At 44.9% G+C, this 13,670-nt stretch overlaps 1 protein-coding gene across 2 annotated transcripts; it reads right to left on the bottom strand.

Moving 5' to 3' along the window:
* Window positions 1–200: 200 nt before the first annotated feature.
* LOC143329701 (NLR family CARD domain-containing protein 3-like) lies at window positions 201–10,138 on the bottom strand. Of its 2 annotated transcripts, XR_013077890.1 has the most exons (11): window positions 10,088–10,138; window positions 8,323–8,401; window positions 7,935–8,163; window positions 5,992–7,774; window positions 5,740–5,913; window positions 5,180–5,353; window positions 4,677–4,850; window positions 4,394–4,567; window positions 4,151–4,197; window positions 708–1,577; window positions 201–540 (listed from the first exon to the last, which is right to left on the bottom strand). XR_013077890.1 is itself a non-coding variant. In XM_076745717.1 (10 exons), exons 2-10 carry the CDS (start codon window positions 8,323–8,325, stop codon window positions 985–987), a joined length of 3,351 nt encoding a protein of 1,116 aa, XP_076601832.1. In that variant the 5' UTR covers window positions 8,326–8,401; window positions 10,088–10,138; the 3' UTR covers window positions 201–984. The 2 variants fall into 2 exon arrangements, 1 of the variants encoding a protein (XP_076601832.1); XM_076745717.1 differs by having other exon boundaries at window positions 201–1,577.
* Window positions 10,139–13,670: the final 3,532 nt, after the last annotated feature.

Consider the following 13,670-nt stretch of genomic DNA (forward strand, 5'->3'; position numbering starts at 1 on the left):
TATTCAAAGATACTTTGGAGCTTTGAGTTCAGACCAGTTCGTCGTGGGTGTGATAATGGTTGTTAGCGCCAATCAGAGCTCTTCTTTAGCCTCCCTCGTGTCAGTGGAGAATAATTCCCTCATAAAACTTAAAACGCACAGAAGTCGCAGAGTGAAATAAAACGATATGTGAAACTAACCCAGCTAGTGAGAAGATAAAACTTTATTGGTCCCACACCAGGGAAGTTCAGTGTTAGTTTGTTCCACATCATGACTTAACCAAAAGGTACTGAATACTTACTGTCATTACCACTAAATTACAGCTTTTATCCAAAGCGACATACATATGAGATTTTCATACATCACAAGCAAAGTTCTAGACAGGAGAGAACAACAGAGAGAGTGCCCTAATGCAACTTTGTGGTCCAACTGGACATAGGTGCTACGAGACAGTGCTACAAAGTATTCATTTTATTTCTTTTTTTTTTTTTTAAATGAGATTATGCAATTCTTTTCACAGTGCTAAAATATATGATGACAAAATATCATTGTGACTAAGTACTGCACATATGCTGGTATTACAGAGGACAAACTAGATGAACAGTAGATGTAGTGTGGTCACATGGTAGAAATACACTTTACAAATCAGTCTTGGTGTTATCTGGAGCTACAGAGACAAAAAAACAAAAGGTCATCTTAATTACAACATGTATTAAAAGGATTTGTACTAGTTATCAGAGTATGGTCATTATCTTATATACTGAAATCTTGAGTACGTATGTGAGTGTGTGTCTGTGTCTGTAGTGAGAGAAAGAGTTCACACCACGTTGACGCCTCCAGTTCTTTTCTTCAGGCCTGATCGATTGGCCTCTTCCATTGTACAAAGAAACTCATTTCCATGTTGTGGAAAGAAGATCCTTGAGTCCATAAACAAACTAAAAATAGTGCACCATGTATCCCACCGTGACCTGTGAACAAGATCAGTTCTATTTCAGCTGTTACAGATCAGTGGGAGGCAGGAGACATGGGGGCAGAGAGAGGGGTCCCCCAGCCTCCCTCCTGCAGAGACACCGAGGAACCAATCTTAGACCAGAACCCAAACCCAAAGCCAGGATAAAGAGGTTCAGTGAACGTGGTGTTGAAGGTGTAGAGGTGGATCAGTGTGTCAGAGGAGACTCTGTAGAAGGACAGAGTGCCAGCAGGATAGTCCACATACACTCCCACTCTTTCAGCTCCCCCATTGGGAGAGGTGGGGGGGATGGGGGTTCTTCTGTTATTGTGGTAGACAACATAAGAACCATCAGAACAGATCAGACTCCAGGACTGATCATTCTCTCCAAACATGCAGTCAGCAGTGTTTCCTCGCCTTCCGATTCCTTTGTAAGACGCTGATATAAAAGCTCCTCCTCTCCACTTGACCTCCCAGTAACAGCGACCAGTCAGACCATTTGTACACAGCAGCTGCCTCCAGTAGTTAAATCTGTCTGGATTATCAGGATATGACTGATCCTTCTCCACATACGTCACCTTCCTTTTGTTGTCAGACAGTCTGAGGTTTCCGTTTACTGTGTTCATGTCGATAGTGAGTTCACAGGAATCTGACGGGGAGAACGAGACACAATACAGCTGCAGTTACTGATCGAACATCTCTTCTTTTATTGACTGTTTTTTTTTTTGGCAAGACAATAAGACATGAGACAATAAGACATAAGCATGTTAGTCGTCGTTCGTTGTGTATGTGTGTATTTATAGGAAAGGAGATCATAAAAGGGGAAGAAAGAAAAATAAAGGGCTACTCAGAGTTCGATTACAGTCGGTGCTCGTGTTGTGACCAATGAATGGGAAAGGAAGGTTACCATCATGGTATTGGTGCCGTTACAGACAATGCATGAAATATGGATGTAGCAGTGAGAGAGGCCAGACCGCCCTCGCACATTAAGTGTTTTGCAGATACTTTAAACCTTGCTTCACAAGTAGGTTTGAACATAGGCCTCCAGCCGTCTGCTTGGTCGATTGAGACGTGGCAGCTTTTTTCCTCTGTAGTTCAACTGCAACAGCTGAGCTGACAGCAACAGACACTGTTGAACCTGCCAGTGCGTAAACTGATCCTGGATGTGGTCATCAGATGAACAGCTCTTTGAATTATTTTAGAAAAGGACTGCTACCGACTGCAGCTTCATTTTGATTTGAAATTGTTCATGGTTCAATCATCAATTGCCAAAGACAATTTATGACAATTTTCTGCACAAGCTGAGGTCAGGGCTGGCTGCTGTATTTCATTTTATGAAAGAAAGAAAGCAATTTTTTTTTTTATATATTGTTAGATCTTCTGTGTGTGTGTGTGTGTGTGTGTGTGTGTGTGTGTGTGTGTGTGTGTGGCAGCCCAGGAAAGCAGATAGTGACTCTGTGATTACAGTGTTTAAGTGCCAGGTGGTGTGAATACAGCTTTCTGGGCTGTTTTGTGTGCAATGTGAACAGACATCTGATGAGAATCACATTGTAAACATTTTTCCCATTGCGGTGAATTCTCGAGATTATATTATATTGTGTGAGCTGTACTTTGGCATTCTTTTATCATGAAGCCAAGGACCACAGGACTTAATGACTTCAGACCCGTCGCCCTGACCTCTGTGGTCATGAAGTCCTTTGAGCGCCTTGTGCTCTCACACATCAGAGACATCACTGACCCTCTCCTGGACCCCCTGCAGTTTGCCTACAGAGCCAACAGGTCTGTAGACGATGCAGTCAACTTGGCCCTCCACTTCATCCTCCAGCACCTGGACTCCGCAGGAACCTACGCTAGGATCCTGTTTGTGGATTTCAGTTCTGCCTTCAACACCATCGTCCCAACTCTGCTTCAGGAGAAGCTCTCCCAGCTGAGCGTGCCTGACTCCACCTGCAGGTGGATCACAGACTTCCTGTCTGACAGGAAACAGTGCGTGAAGCTGGGGAAACACCTCTCCGACGCTAAGACCATCAGCACCGGATCCCCCCAGGGCTGTGTTCTTTCTCCTCTGCTCTTCTCCCTGTACACGAACAGCTGCACCTCCAGTCACCAGTCTGTCAAGCTCCTGAAGTTTGCGGACGACACCACCCTCATTGGACTCATCTCTGATGGCGACGAGTCCGCCTACAGGTGGGAGGTTGACCATCTGGTGACCTGGTGCAATCAGAACAACCTGGAGCTAAATGCTCTAAAGACAGTGGAGATGGTTGTGGACTACAGGAAGAACTCAGCCTCACCAGCCCCCATCACCCTCTGTGACTCCACTATTGACACTGTGGAGTCTTTCCGCTTCCTGGGAACTATCATCTCCCAGGACCTCAAGTGGGAGCCGAACATCAGCTCCCTCATCAGGAAAGCACAGCAAAGGATGTACTTCCTACGGCAGCTGAAGAAATTCAGCCTGCCAAAGACAATGATGGTGCACTTCTACACAGCCATCATCGAGTCCATCCTCACCTCCTCCATCACCATCTGGTACGCTGCTGCCACCGCCAAGGACAAGGGCAGACTGCAGCGTGTCATTCGGTCTGCAGAGAAGGTGATTGGCTGCAATCTACCATCTCTTCAGGACCTGTACGCCTCCAGGACCCTGAGGCGTGCAGAAAAGATTGTGGCTGATCCCTCTCACCCCGGACACAAACTCTTTGAGCCACTCCCCTCTGGCAAGAGGCTGCGGTCCATCAGGACCAAAACCTCACGCCACAAGAACAGTTTTTTCCCGTCTGCTGTCAGCCTTACCAACAAGGCCCGGAACCCCCCCTGACACTCTTCACATTCCACCTCGGACTCATTCTGTCACATTGAGTGATATAAATACAACTCTATGCGTTACATTAACGCTCAACTTGGACTTCTTTCTGAAAAACAGAACTGTGTTTCTAACAATAACAGACTTGTGTATATATATTTAAATTGTTATTTTTATGCTCTTATTTTAGTAGATGTGTCATATTTTAGTAGATGTGTCATGCACCAATTTCACCAGAAAAAATTCCTCGTATGTGTAAAAGCATTCTTGGCAATAAAGCTTTTTCTGATTCTGATTCTGATTCTGATGAAGCAGGTGTTTTTCCAAGAAAGAAGGTATTGAGTGATGTCACAGTTTGAAGGTAGTTGAATGTGTGCTGCGTTGTTTTCATGAATCAAAATTAAAAACACACTTACACTTCCTCAGACCTGGTCTCAACCATTGGACTTCACCAGGCTCCACCCTGTAATAAGGGGGGGGGGGGTGTCAGAGCAGCATATCCTCTTTCAGCGTGGAAATAGCCCAAATCCTTATGAATCCCTCATAGAATGTAATCTGCTTTTACTTTCAGAGATCTGTCACCAGCTTTAACACAGAAAGTGTTTCCAGCTCTTCCTCCTCTCTCAGACTGACTGTCTGTGGCTGCAGCCTCTTAATACCTGAGAGTGTCCAGTCTCCACTGTGAATTCTCCAGTCCAGCAGACAGCAGCTTCACCCCAGAGTCTCCTGGATAATTGTAGCTCAGGTCCAGCTCCTTCAGGTGGGAGGGGTTGGAGCTCAGAGCTGAGGCCAGAGAAGCACAACCGTCTTTTGTGATCAGACATGCTGACAGCCTGCAAACACACAGAACAGACATGTCAGATCATCTGAGGGCACAGCTGTGTCAACAATGTAAATCTGATTTTAAATGGTCATCAGCTGAATGGCTCAATGAACCCTGACCTGAGAGTTTCCAGTTCACAGTGTGAACTCTTCAGTCCGGCCGACAGCAGCTTCACTCCTGAATCCTTCAGGTCATTGTTACTCATGTCCAGCTGTCTCAGACTGGAGGACTGGGAACTCAGAACTGAGGACAGAGCTTCACAGCTTGTCTCTGTGAGGTTACACATATTCAGTCTGAGGAGGAAATAATGAAAAACAAGACAAATAACATCTGTGTTAAAATGTCGAGTCAGCACTTTTCAAGGTTCAGTCTATGTATAATCTCGTCCTAGTACATGTTAAAATCTTTGCTGTTTTACTCTAAACATGTTGGAAATGTGAGAGTATGACTGAATCAGATAGTAAAACACGTCCACTAATTAAAGAACATCATATTAAAACATAAACAAGGTTCTTGATCTCAGCTCGAGTTCATAGTACATGTTGGAACTGTGAATAAAATGATGGAACTTCCAATTTAGAGAAATATTAAAATGACAAGACAGACTGTGCTATGATCTGACCTGAGTGTTTTCAGTTTACACTGTGAACTCTTCAGTCCATCTGACAGCAGCTTCACTCCTGAATCCTGCAGGTAGTTGTTACTCAGGTCCAGCTGTCTCAGACTGGAGGACTGAGAACTGAGAACTGAGGACAGAGCTTCACAGCTTGTCTCTGTGAGGTTACAGCCACTCAGTCTGAGGAGGAAATAACGAAAAAGAAGACAAACAACATCTGTGTTAAAATGTTGAATCTGATATACATATATATGCAAAATATGCATATGTCTTGAAGTCTCTTAAAATCCTTGCTGTTTTACTGTAAACAACTTGAAGACATGGCAATTAATCATTCCAGATCTAGAATAAACAGACATCCAGTAATCAAATGAGATTTTGCACAGCCACAATTCACTTCGTGCTGTACAGCATGTGAATCTGCATAAGAAGAAGAATTCATTGGAAAATTCAAATACTTTCTGTCCTGTGACATGTGAGGGGAAGACAGAAGAGACCCACGAGTCTTGAAGCTTTCGTAAAATTTAGAGAAATAAATAATTTAAGACAAACTGATTTAATCTGACCTTAGAGTTTCCAGAGTAAAATGTGGACTCTGGACTCCAGCAGACAGCAGACAGACTCCTGAATCCTTCAGGTTGTTGTTGCTCAGGTCCAGCTCTCTCAGAGTACAGGACTGGGAGCTGAGAACTGAGGAAAGAGCTTCAAGACTTCTCTTCGAGAGGTTACAGCCACTCAGTCTGGACAGACAACAGAAGTTATTTAGTGAAACTGAAACTGAAAGGTAGCAGAGAATTTGTCAACTAAATCCTACTTACAGAGCTTCCTTGGAGGCTTTGACTACCGGTAGCAGCCTCAGGAGAGCCTCCTCTGAAGCAGAGTATTTCTTCAGGTCAAACACGTCCAGATCTTTCTCTGATGACAGTAAGATGAAGACCAGAGCTGACCACTGAGCAGGAGAGAGATAATATCTGAAGAGACTTCCTGAACTCAGGTAATGTTGGATCTCCTCCACTAAAGAATAATCGTTCAGTTCATTCAGACAGTGGAACAGACTGATGCGTTGCTCTGCAGAGGGAGTCTCTTCAATCTTCTTCCTGATGTACTCAACTATTCGCTGATTGGTTTCTGAGTCACTGCCTGTCTGTATCAGCAGGCCTCGTAGGAGAGTCTCATTGGTCTGCAGTGAAAGGCCCAGGAGGAATCGGAGGAACAAGTCCAAGTGTCCATTTGGACTCTGTAAGGCCTTGTCCACAGCACTCTGGAGGAAGTGTGCCTCTGCGGATTCATGGTGGGGTGGTGGTTGTTCCGAGAGCAGATTGTTGCCACAGTTGAAGAATTTCAGATGGACATGAAGAGCAGCCAGAAACTCTTGGAAACTCACATGGACAAAGCAGAACACCGTGTCCTGGTACAGTCCTCTCTCCTCTTTAAAGATCTGTGTGAACACTCCTGAATACACTGAAGCATCTCTGACATCAATGCTACACGCTGTCAGGTCTGACTCATAGAAGATCAGCTTGCCCTTCTGCAGCTGCTCAAAAGCCAGTTTTCCCAGAGACACAATCATCTTCTTGTTGTTTGCACTCCAGTGCGGATCTGACTCAGCTCCTCCATCATATCTGATATTCTTCAGTTTCAACTGGACCACCAGAAAATGAATGTACATCTCAGTCAGGGTCTTGGGCAGCTCTCCTCTATCTCCGGTTTTCAACAAATCCTCAAGAACTGCCGCAGCGATCCTGCAGAAGACCGGGATGTGGCACATGATGTGGAGGCTTCGTGATGCTTTTATGTGGGAGATTATTCTTCTGGCCTGCTCTGAATCTCTGAACCTCTTCTTGAAGTACTTCTCCTTCTGTTGGTCAGTGAACCCTCTGACCTCTGTCACCATGTCAACACACTCAGGAGGGATGTGATTGGCTGCTGCTGGACGTGAGGTTATCCAGAGGCGAGCAGAGGGAAGCAGTTTCCCCCTGATGAGGTTTGTCAGCAGCACATCCACTGAGGTGGACTCGGTAACATCAGTCAGAATCTCATTGTTGTGGAAGTCCAGAGGAAGTCGACACTCATCCAGACCATGAAAGATGAACAAAACCCTGAACTCTTCAAACCTGCAGATTCCTGCTTCTGTGGTTTCAGTAAAGAAGTGATGAACAAGTTCCACCAAGCTGAACTTTCTCTCTTTCAGTGTGTTCAGCTCTCTGAAAGTGAATGGGAATATGAACTGTATGTCCTGGTGGGCATTGCCTTCAGCCCAGTCCAGAGTGAACTTATGTATTAAGACTGTTTTCCCGATGCCAGCCACTCCCTTTGTAACCACTGTTCTGATTGGTCGATTGCTTCGATGAAGGGGGTTAAAGATGTCTTCTTGTCTGATGGTTGTTTCTGCCCTGTGTGGTTTCCTTGATGCTGTTTCAATCTGTCTGACCTCATGATCATCACTGACCTCTCCGGTTCCTCCCTCTGTGATGTGGAGCTCTGTGTAGATCTCATTCAGAAACGCTGAGTTTCCTGCTCTAGCGACGCTCTCAAAGAAACACTGGAACTTCTTCTGCAGGCTAAATTTAAGTTTTTGCTGGCAAACAGCAGAATGGCTTTCTGAAGGAACACACAAACCAGAAAACTCATAAGTGATTGATAAAGTTAATATGACAATTTAATCCTCCTAAAGATGCACATTTAAACATCTTCCATCTCATGAGACATTATTAAATGTCCCATTTATCCAGCAGTTAAACCTTTAGAGAAATCCTCTTACTGCTCTGCAGACGGTCAGCTAGCTCCTCTTGCTTCATTCTCCTCAGGAAGTGCTGTGTGATCTTCAGAAATGCCTCTCTGCAGCTCTTCCTCTGCTCTTCATCCTCGCCGTCTAACAACTCCTCATCCTCCCTCTGACTCTCTGAGTATTCTGAGTAATTTGAACTCAGACCCATCTGGACCTTCTTCAGTTCATCATCCACAAAAGTCCCAATGTTCTCTTTGAGCAACTGGAACATAATATTATATAAATTAGAGTCAAACCAAAATCATCAAACCAAACGTGAGATCTGTTGGACAAACTGACAAATCCACTGGTCTGAAAGGTGCAGCATGGAGATTATTGTGAACAGAGTAGATGTAAAAGTATTTGTTGTACATGTACAGACCATAAATATGGACTCCAGGTGTTTTTGATGCTGCCAAACAGACTGACCACTGGGAACCTCTGAGCTCTCCTGGTCGGCGCTGTGGGGGAATCATTAAGAATTAGCTCACATTATTTTCGTCCACACAGGGACAAACACAAAGTAAAGGTCCTTTGAGTTGAAGTGTTGATTACAACATTGAATCAGATGATATTTAAGTGTTATTTGTACTGCTGGTTCCACTGTGAATCAACAGACCAGTCTGCATATTTGTGCAGCTTTCAGTTTACTGTGTCATTTCTCCAGCGTGTCTGGTTTAATCCCACTAGCCCTTATTGAGCTCTATAATACTGTGGACAGCAACGCAGCTTTCAGTAGCTAATTGGATGCTATCCACCCAGCGGAAAATTGATAGTGAGTCAACATAAACTTGTAGTAGGTGAAGTGACTTAAGGTAGGTTCTTGTATGGGACAGACAAAGGCAGGGACCTAGACATGCTGATCCCTGGTATTATAGACTGGTTCTAGGTAGGCGGGACATCACCTCTCTTGCAGGGACAGAGGCAGTGCAGGAGGTAGAGTGGTATCAGCTACATATAGCTGGGCACACTTCTACACATGGTACTGGGTCTGGAAACAAACTCCTGGAGACACCGGGCAGGTGTGTGGATACTCACAAGCCTTGAATCTGACTGTGAGTTGCTTAGAGGAACTAACTGGCTGTTGTGTAAGCCTATGCACCATACAGCAGTTTGGAGTCTCCAGCTTTCTCGGAGTCCCTGGGTAGGGTCCTGTCTTGGACACTTGGGTGAAGAGAAAAGCAGCTGATGACCACCTGTTGGATCAGGTGGCAGGGAAGATTTCTGGCTGACGCCTCCCACCTCAAGAATTTCTCCTGTATCCCAGGAGAGGATGGAGCATTGTAGTACTCAGAAGGTGGTCAGTGCTTGTTGTGGTGCCAACCTGAGAATTCTCAGGTGAACATAGGCAATGAGGGGGAGCCTTTGGGTCTCTGACCTCCTGAAGCAGCAGATAGGTACTGGGAGGCCAGAGGGACTGTGGCTTCAGTAGTCACTGAAGCCAAAACCCCAGAGTGGGAAGGTCATCAAAAAGGACATTTGGTTGACTTTAAGGATGTTCTGGTGAACTATCAGACGACTCAGGAAGGGGAAGAGGCATTGACTCAGGCTGTGTTCAGTGTGAAGGAGAATTGCTGACATACTGGGGATATTGTTAAGTGGTGTGAAGTGCAAAAGCTAACACAATGTGTTAAAGTGTGAGAACAGGTGAAAATTTCTGTCAAACAACCGTTATCAGCACAACTTAAAGACCACAGAGACAGAAGTAGGAAATTAGAAAAACAGAAAGGACTGATGAGGAGATGCAGGTAACAGGCAAAAGCTTCACATGAATTCACACACTGACTGATCAGCAGTTTCTACTCGTGTCAGTTGTGCAGACCCTTATCTGTAAAGGCTGTCCCACTGGGTTGGGCTAACACTCTGTTACCTGAGACATAACGCAGAGTGGACTCTTATGGTCATATACTACGTGCTGAGTAGAATGGATGGAGGGAGGGTGCGTTTAGATTATTGTTGTGTGTTTATGTTGGAAACTACCTGTCGTATTCTCTTGCTTTCTTTTGTAGTAAATAAAAACGGAGGCTGTGTTCTCATGTCCAACCATCTTGGAATCCTTCTTCAATACTGTACTTGACGGGTTGTACTGGGCAGCAAACACGTTACACTGCTTTTTTTTTTTTTCCATTTCAGTTTTAAATCCTCACCTTTGACCAACAGAGTGACGTCCATCTTTGAAGGATGTAGGACGTTTCAGATATCTGTCACTCTTCCTGGACACACTGCTGGTTTCTGATATTTCCAGTTTCCTCCTGATGGAAACATATAAAATATGTAACATAATCTGCGCTGCACCCACAACACTGTGGTTATACTGGGCAGCTTTCAGATGTGAGAATATAAATGTATCTGAAGAGGAACAATGCTGAAGTAAACAAACATTTTAAGAAACTCCTCTGGATAAATTACAACTAATTTATGAATCAGCAATATTTTAATGTTATTAGCAGCTTACCTCTTTGCTGCAGTGGGTTGTTGTTGTTGTTGTTGTTGTTGTTGTTGTTGTTGTCCTTTAAAATTAATGTATCTTTCATTGGACATGTTACTCTGGAAGGACACACAGCTGGGCTCTGGTTCAGATTCAGGTCCAGGTCCAGGACAGTCTGTTGTGTGCTGCTGCGGCTGCTTCTTTGGTCTTTAACACAACACACACACAGCTCTGAGTGTGAATAATGATGGTGGAGTGATTTGAGTGCTGAGCTCTGATGTGGAGAAGAGTCAAAGACAGTTACAGATCCACAGATCTCACCTCTGAGCTTTGGTCTGGCTCTCAAGTTCCCCTAACATGGTGGTGTTAGGAGGGACTCCCGCGTCTCTGTCCTCAGATGGATTCATGCTGCTGAACTCACATCAGCTCACACACACGTTGGTCTGGAGAGGAAACACAAATTATTCATCTGCACATCAACTGACATCATTCTTTAAATAATTTCTCCTGTAAAAACATCAGCTGCTCCTTCTGTGACAGGCTGATTTTTCTGTTTCAGCATGAAGTCAGACAGCAGTGCGAGGCAGAGCTGCTGTAGTTCTACCATCAGTCCACTAGGTGGCATCCTCAAGCTGCAGTACAGGGAAGAGCAGCCCAGACACACACTTGATGCAGAGAGGACCATTCATAGTTACTGACACACAGGAGGACTGAGACACTTTGATTTGATTTGATCTGAGTGTCTCCATCTCTGCTGCACAAAATGACCTGATGCAACAGACATCTGATTACTTCACACACACAGCTGGGGTTACGGCTCAACCCTTTCACCGGCTATGAGAACATCAACTCTAAAAAGAAACACTGACTTTAGATTTGTCGGAAAATTCCTGATAATTACCTACAAAGATTCCTGCAAAGGACTTGAGTTATAGGCATGAATAAGTTGTTTGCGGTCACGTGACGCTACATTCAGACGCAGAGTGAAAGTGAAAACTGCAAAGGACGAGATGAAGTTGTTACTGCGCTGGTTAAGCTGAAACTACGAGGGAAAGGCAAACAGAAAATCAGAACATGTATGAAGAGGAACGACTCTTCGCCTGAACTGAAAGATTTGCTGTTATTGAAGCAGCAGATAAAACAACTCTGCTCGTTCCGACGTCGTTCTGCTGCAGAAACAAATTAATGCGGACAAAATTCTGGAGGTATGAAACCTCCTTGTTAACGGTTGCTGCACGATCTCGGTGCCAAAGTGCTCCGGATGACTGTCGTTCGGTTTGTTCAAGGCTGCGTAGCTTTTACTGTCCTGTGGATTAACCGAGCTGCAAACGTCGAGCGCCGCGGAGCTGAATGTTGACGTTACGGTTGTTTGCTCGGTTAACAGCTCGCAAAGTTGCAGTCGGACAGCGGAGACGCGGCTGCCTGGGCCTCTGGACGCGACCGTTAACACGCCCAAACACAACACGCAGAACCGTATGGCAAGCCGTTCCTGCCAGAAATACGCCACATTCAGTCGCGTTTCAACTTCATTACGGCGTAAAAAACGCCGTTTTTCACGCGCGTTATGGTGCGCACAAACGCGCAAAACGGCGTTTTTTACACGCGTTCTTGGAGGACTTCATTACGGCGTAAAAAGCGGCGTTCTTTTTGCGCATTACGGCGTAAAAAACGCTAAAACACTTCTGTGGTGACTGCACAGCTGTTTTTACTGCAACAAGCGAACAGCAGTTAGCGCCAGCAGGAACAGCAAAGCTTCGTTTAACTGTAAAACCGTGAAAAAAGTCGCTCACGTTACCTTAAAAAGGAGAAAAGACGCCGCGCCACGAAGTCTCCACAAAGCGAAAGTAAACTTACTTCAGCAGGAAATGAGCTGAGAGGATGTGAGAACCACCAGACCACAAGAGACCAGAGCCAGCCAATCAGAGAGCTACAACACACGACGAGGCGTTTGCCTCGCGCACAGCAGCGACTTGTTCACAGCAGTTTTCGCTCAGTGTGAACACATACTGCGCTTTGATTAATACTACTTACATGTATTTTCAGAAGCATAAAGTGAACCATGTAGTGATTTCAGACATTTGACAGAAGCTTCTACAAAATAAATAACATGTCCACAGATCAAAGTCTCTCAATCAATAAACTGAAAGTCTGCACATTGAACTCTTGACCATTGCTTCATTTTAAATCCAATTTGCTGAAGATCAGAGCCGAAATATCCAAAAACTGTGTCACTGTCCAAATACAAACTGACCAATCTGCCTAAATCCCAAACCAAACACCTGAGCTCCTCCCTCCAGTGTGGACGCGGTGTGTGTTCCTCACCAAGAGGAGTCAGGGTTAATCCTCGACTGGAGTCTGCAGGGATATACACCCAGTGGCCATTTTATTAGATACACCTGTACAGTCTAATATAATCCAACAGATGAGCTCAGCCATAAGTCCCGCCTCTCATGTCCAGGTGTTTCACACTGTTAATTCAACTATAGAGTTTAGCATGGATCTCAGATGTTGGTGGTGTTATATTATATTCAGAGGTGTTTCTAATATTCTGTCTGGAGCTACAGCTTAAACTCCACGAGCAGCACATTCTTGCACCACTCGGTTACAGTCACCGCTGTATTCAGAGGCACACTCACAGTATCAAACAGCTCTGTCTGCTGCCAGCGTGCTCTGCACTGCACTTATGACTGCAAAGACATGCATAGTGACAACACCATATGGAAAAAATAATTGTGGTCATTAAAAAGGTGATTGAGTGAATACCCTCAAATAGAAACGGATCAAACGCAGAAGCAGCCGTGTACAACTGAATCACCAGTTTGAGATCTTTCTCTCATTTCTGTGACTTTCTCACAAGTCTTCAGGTCACATTTTCTGGGAAATAAAATGAAGATTTTGTCCACTAGTGGTCACAGGAGGCCACAAATGTGAGGAGCTGTGTCGTGCATCTTCAATCCATCACCGTACTCTTACAGCTGCTGAAAAGACGACTTCAGTTTTGTGGTACTAAGAGACAGTTTTCAGTGCGTAACTTCTGTGGGAGTGTCTCAGCGTTGTGATGTAACAGCTGTGGTTCTGCAGAGAGATCTTCCTGTTATCTGCTCTGCCACAACATCAACATCGACAACGTGACGGCACTAGATAACGTCCTGCAGCAACGCACTGACTCCAAATCATGAGCAGATATGAAACCTGACCAAGTAGTTTTAGTGCCTGAACCGGACCAGCAGCGACCGTTTGAAGGGTGTGTCAGCGTGTGCTGCCTAATCATTGACCTTTATTTCATTTCCCTCCTTATCTCC

The sequence above is a fragment of the Chaetodon auriga genome, chromosome 2 (assembly GCF_051107435.1).
Source record: "Chaetodon auriga isolate fChaAug3 chromosome 2, fChaAug3.hap1, whole genome shotgun sequence".
In the NCBI taxonomy this organism is placed as follows: domain Eukaryota; kingdom Metazoa; phylum Chordata; class Actinopteri; order Chaetodontiformes; family Chaetodontidae; genus Chaetodon; species Chaetodon auriga.

Bases quoted from the DNA above. Each gene is read 5' to 3' on its own strand.
- LOC143329701 (XM_076745717.1), bottom strand. The intron at 4,851-5,179 runs GTCAGATCATAG...TTTCCTCCTCAG, and splicing joins TGTAAACTGAAAACACTCAG to ACTGAATATGTGTAACCTCA. The intron at 4,198-4,393 runs GTATTAAGAGGC...CCCTTATTACAG, and splicing joins TGGAGACTGGACACTCTCAG to GGTGGAGCCTGGTGAAGTCC.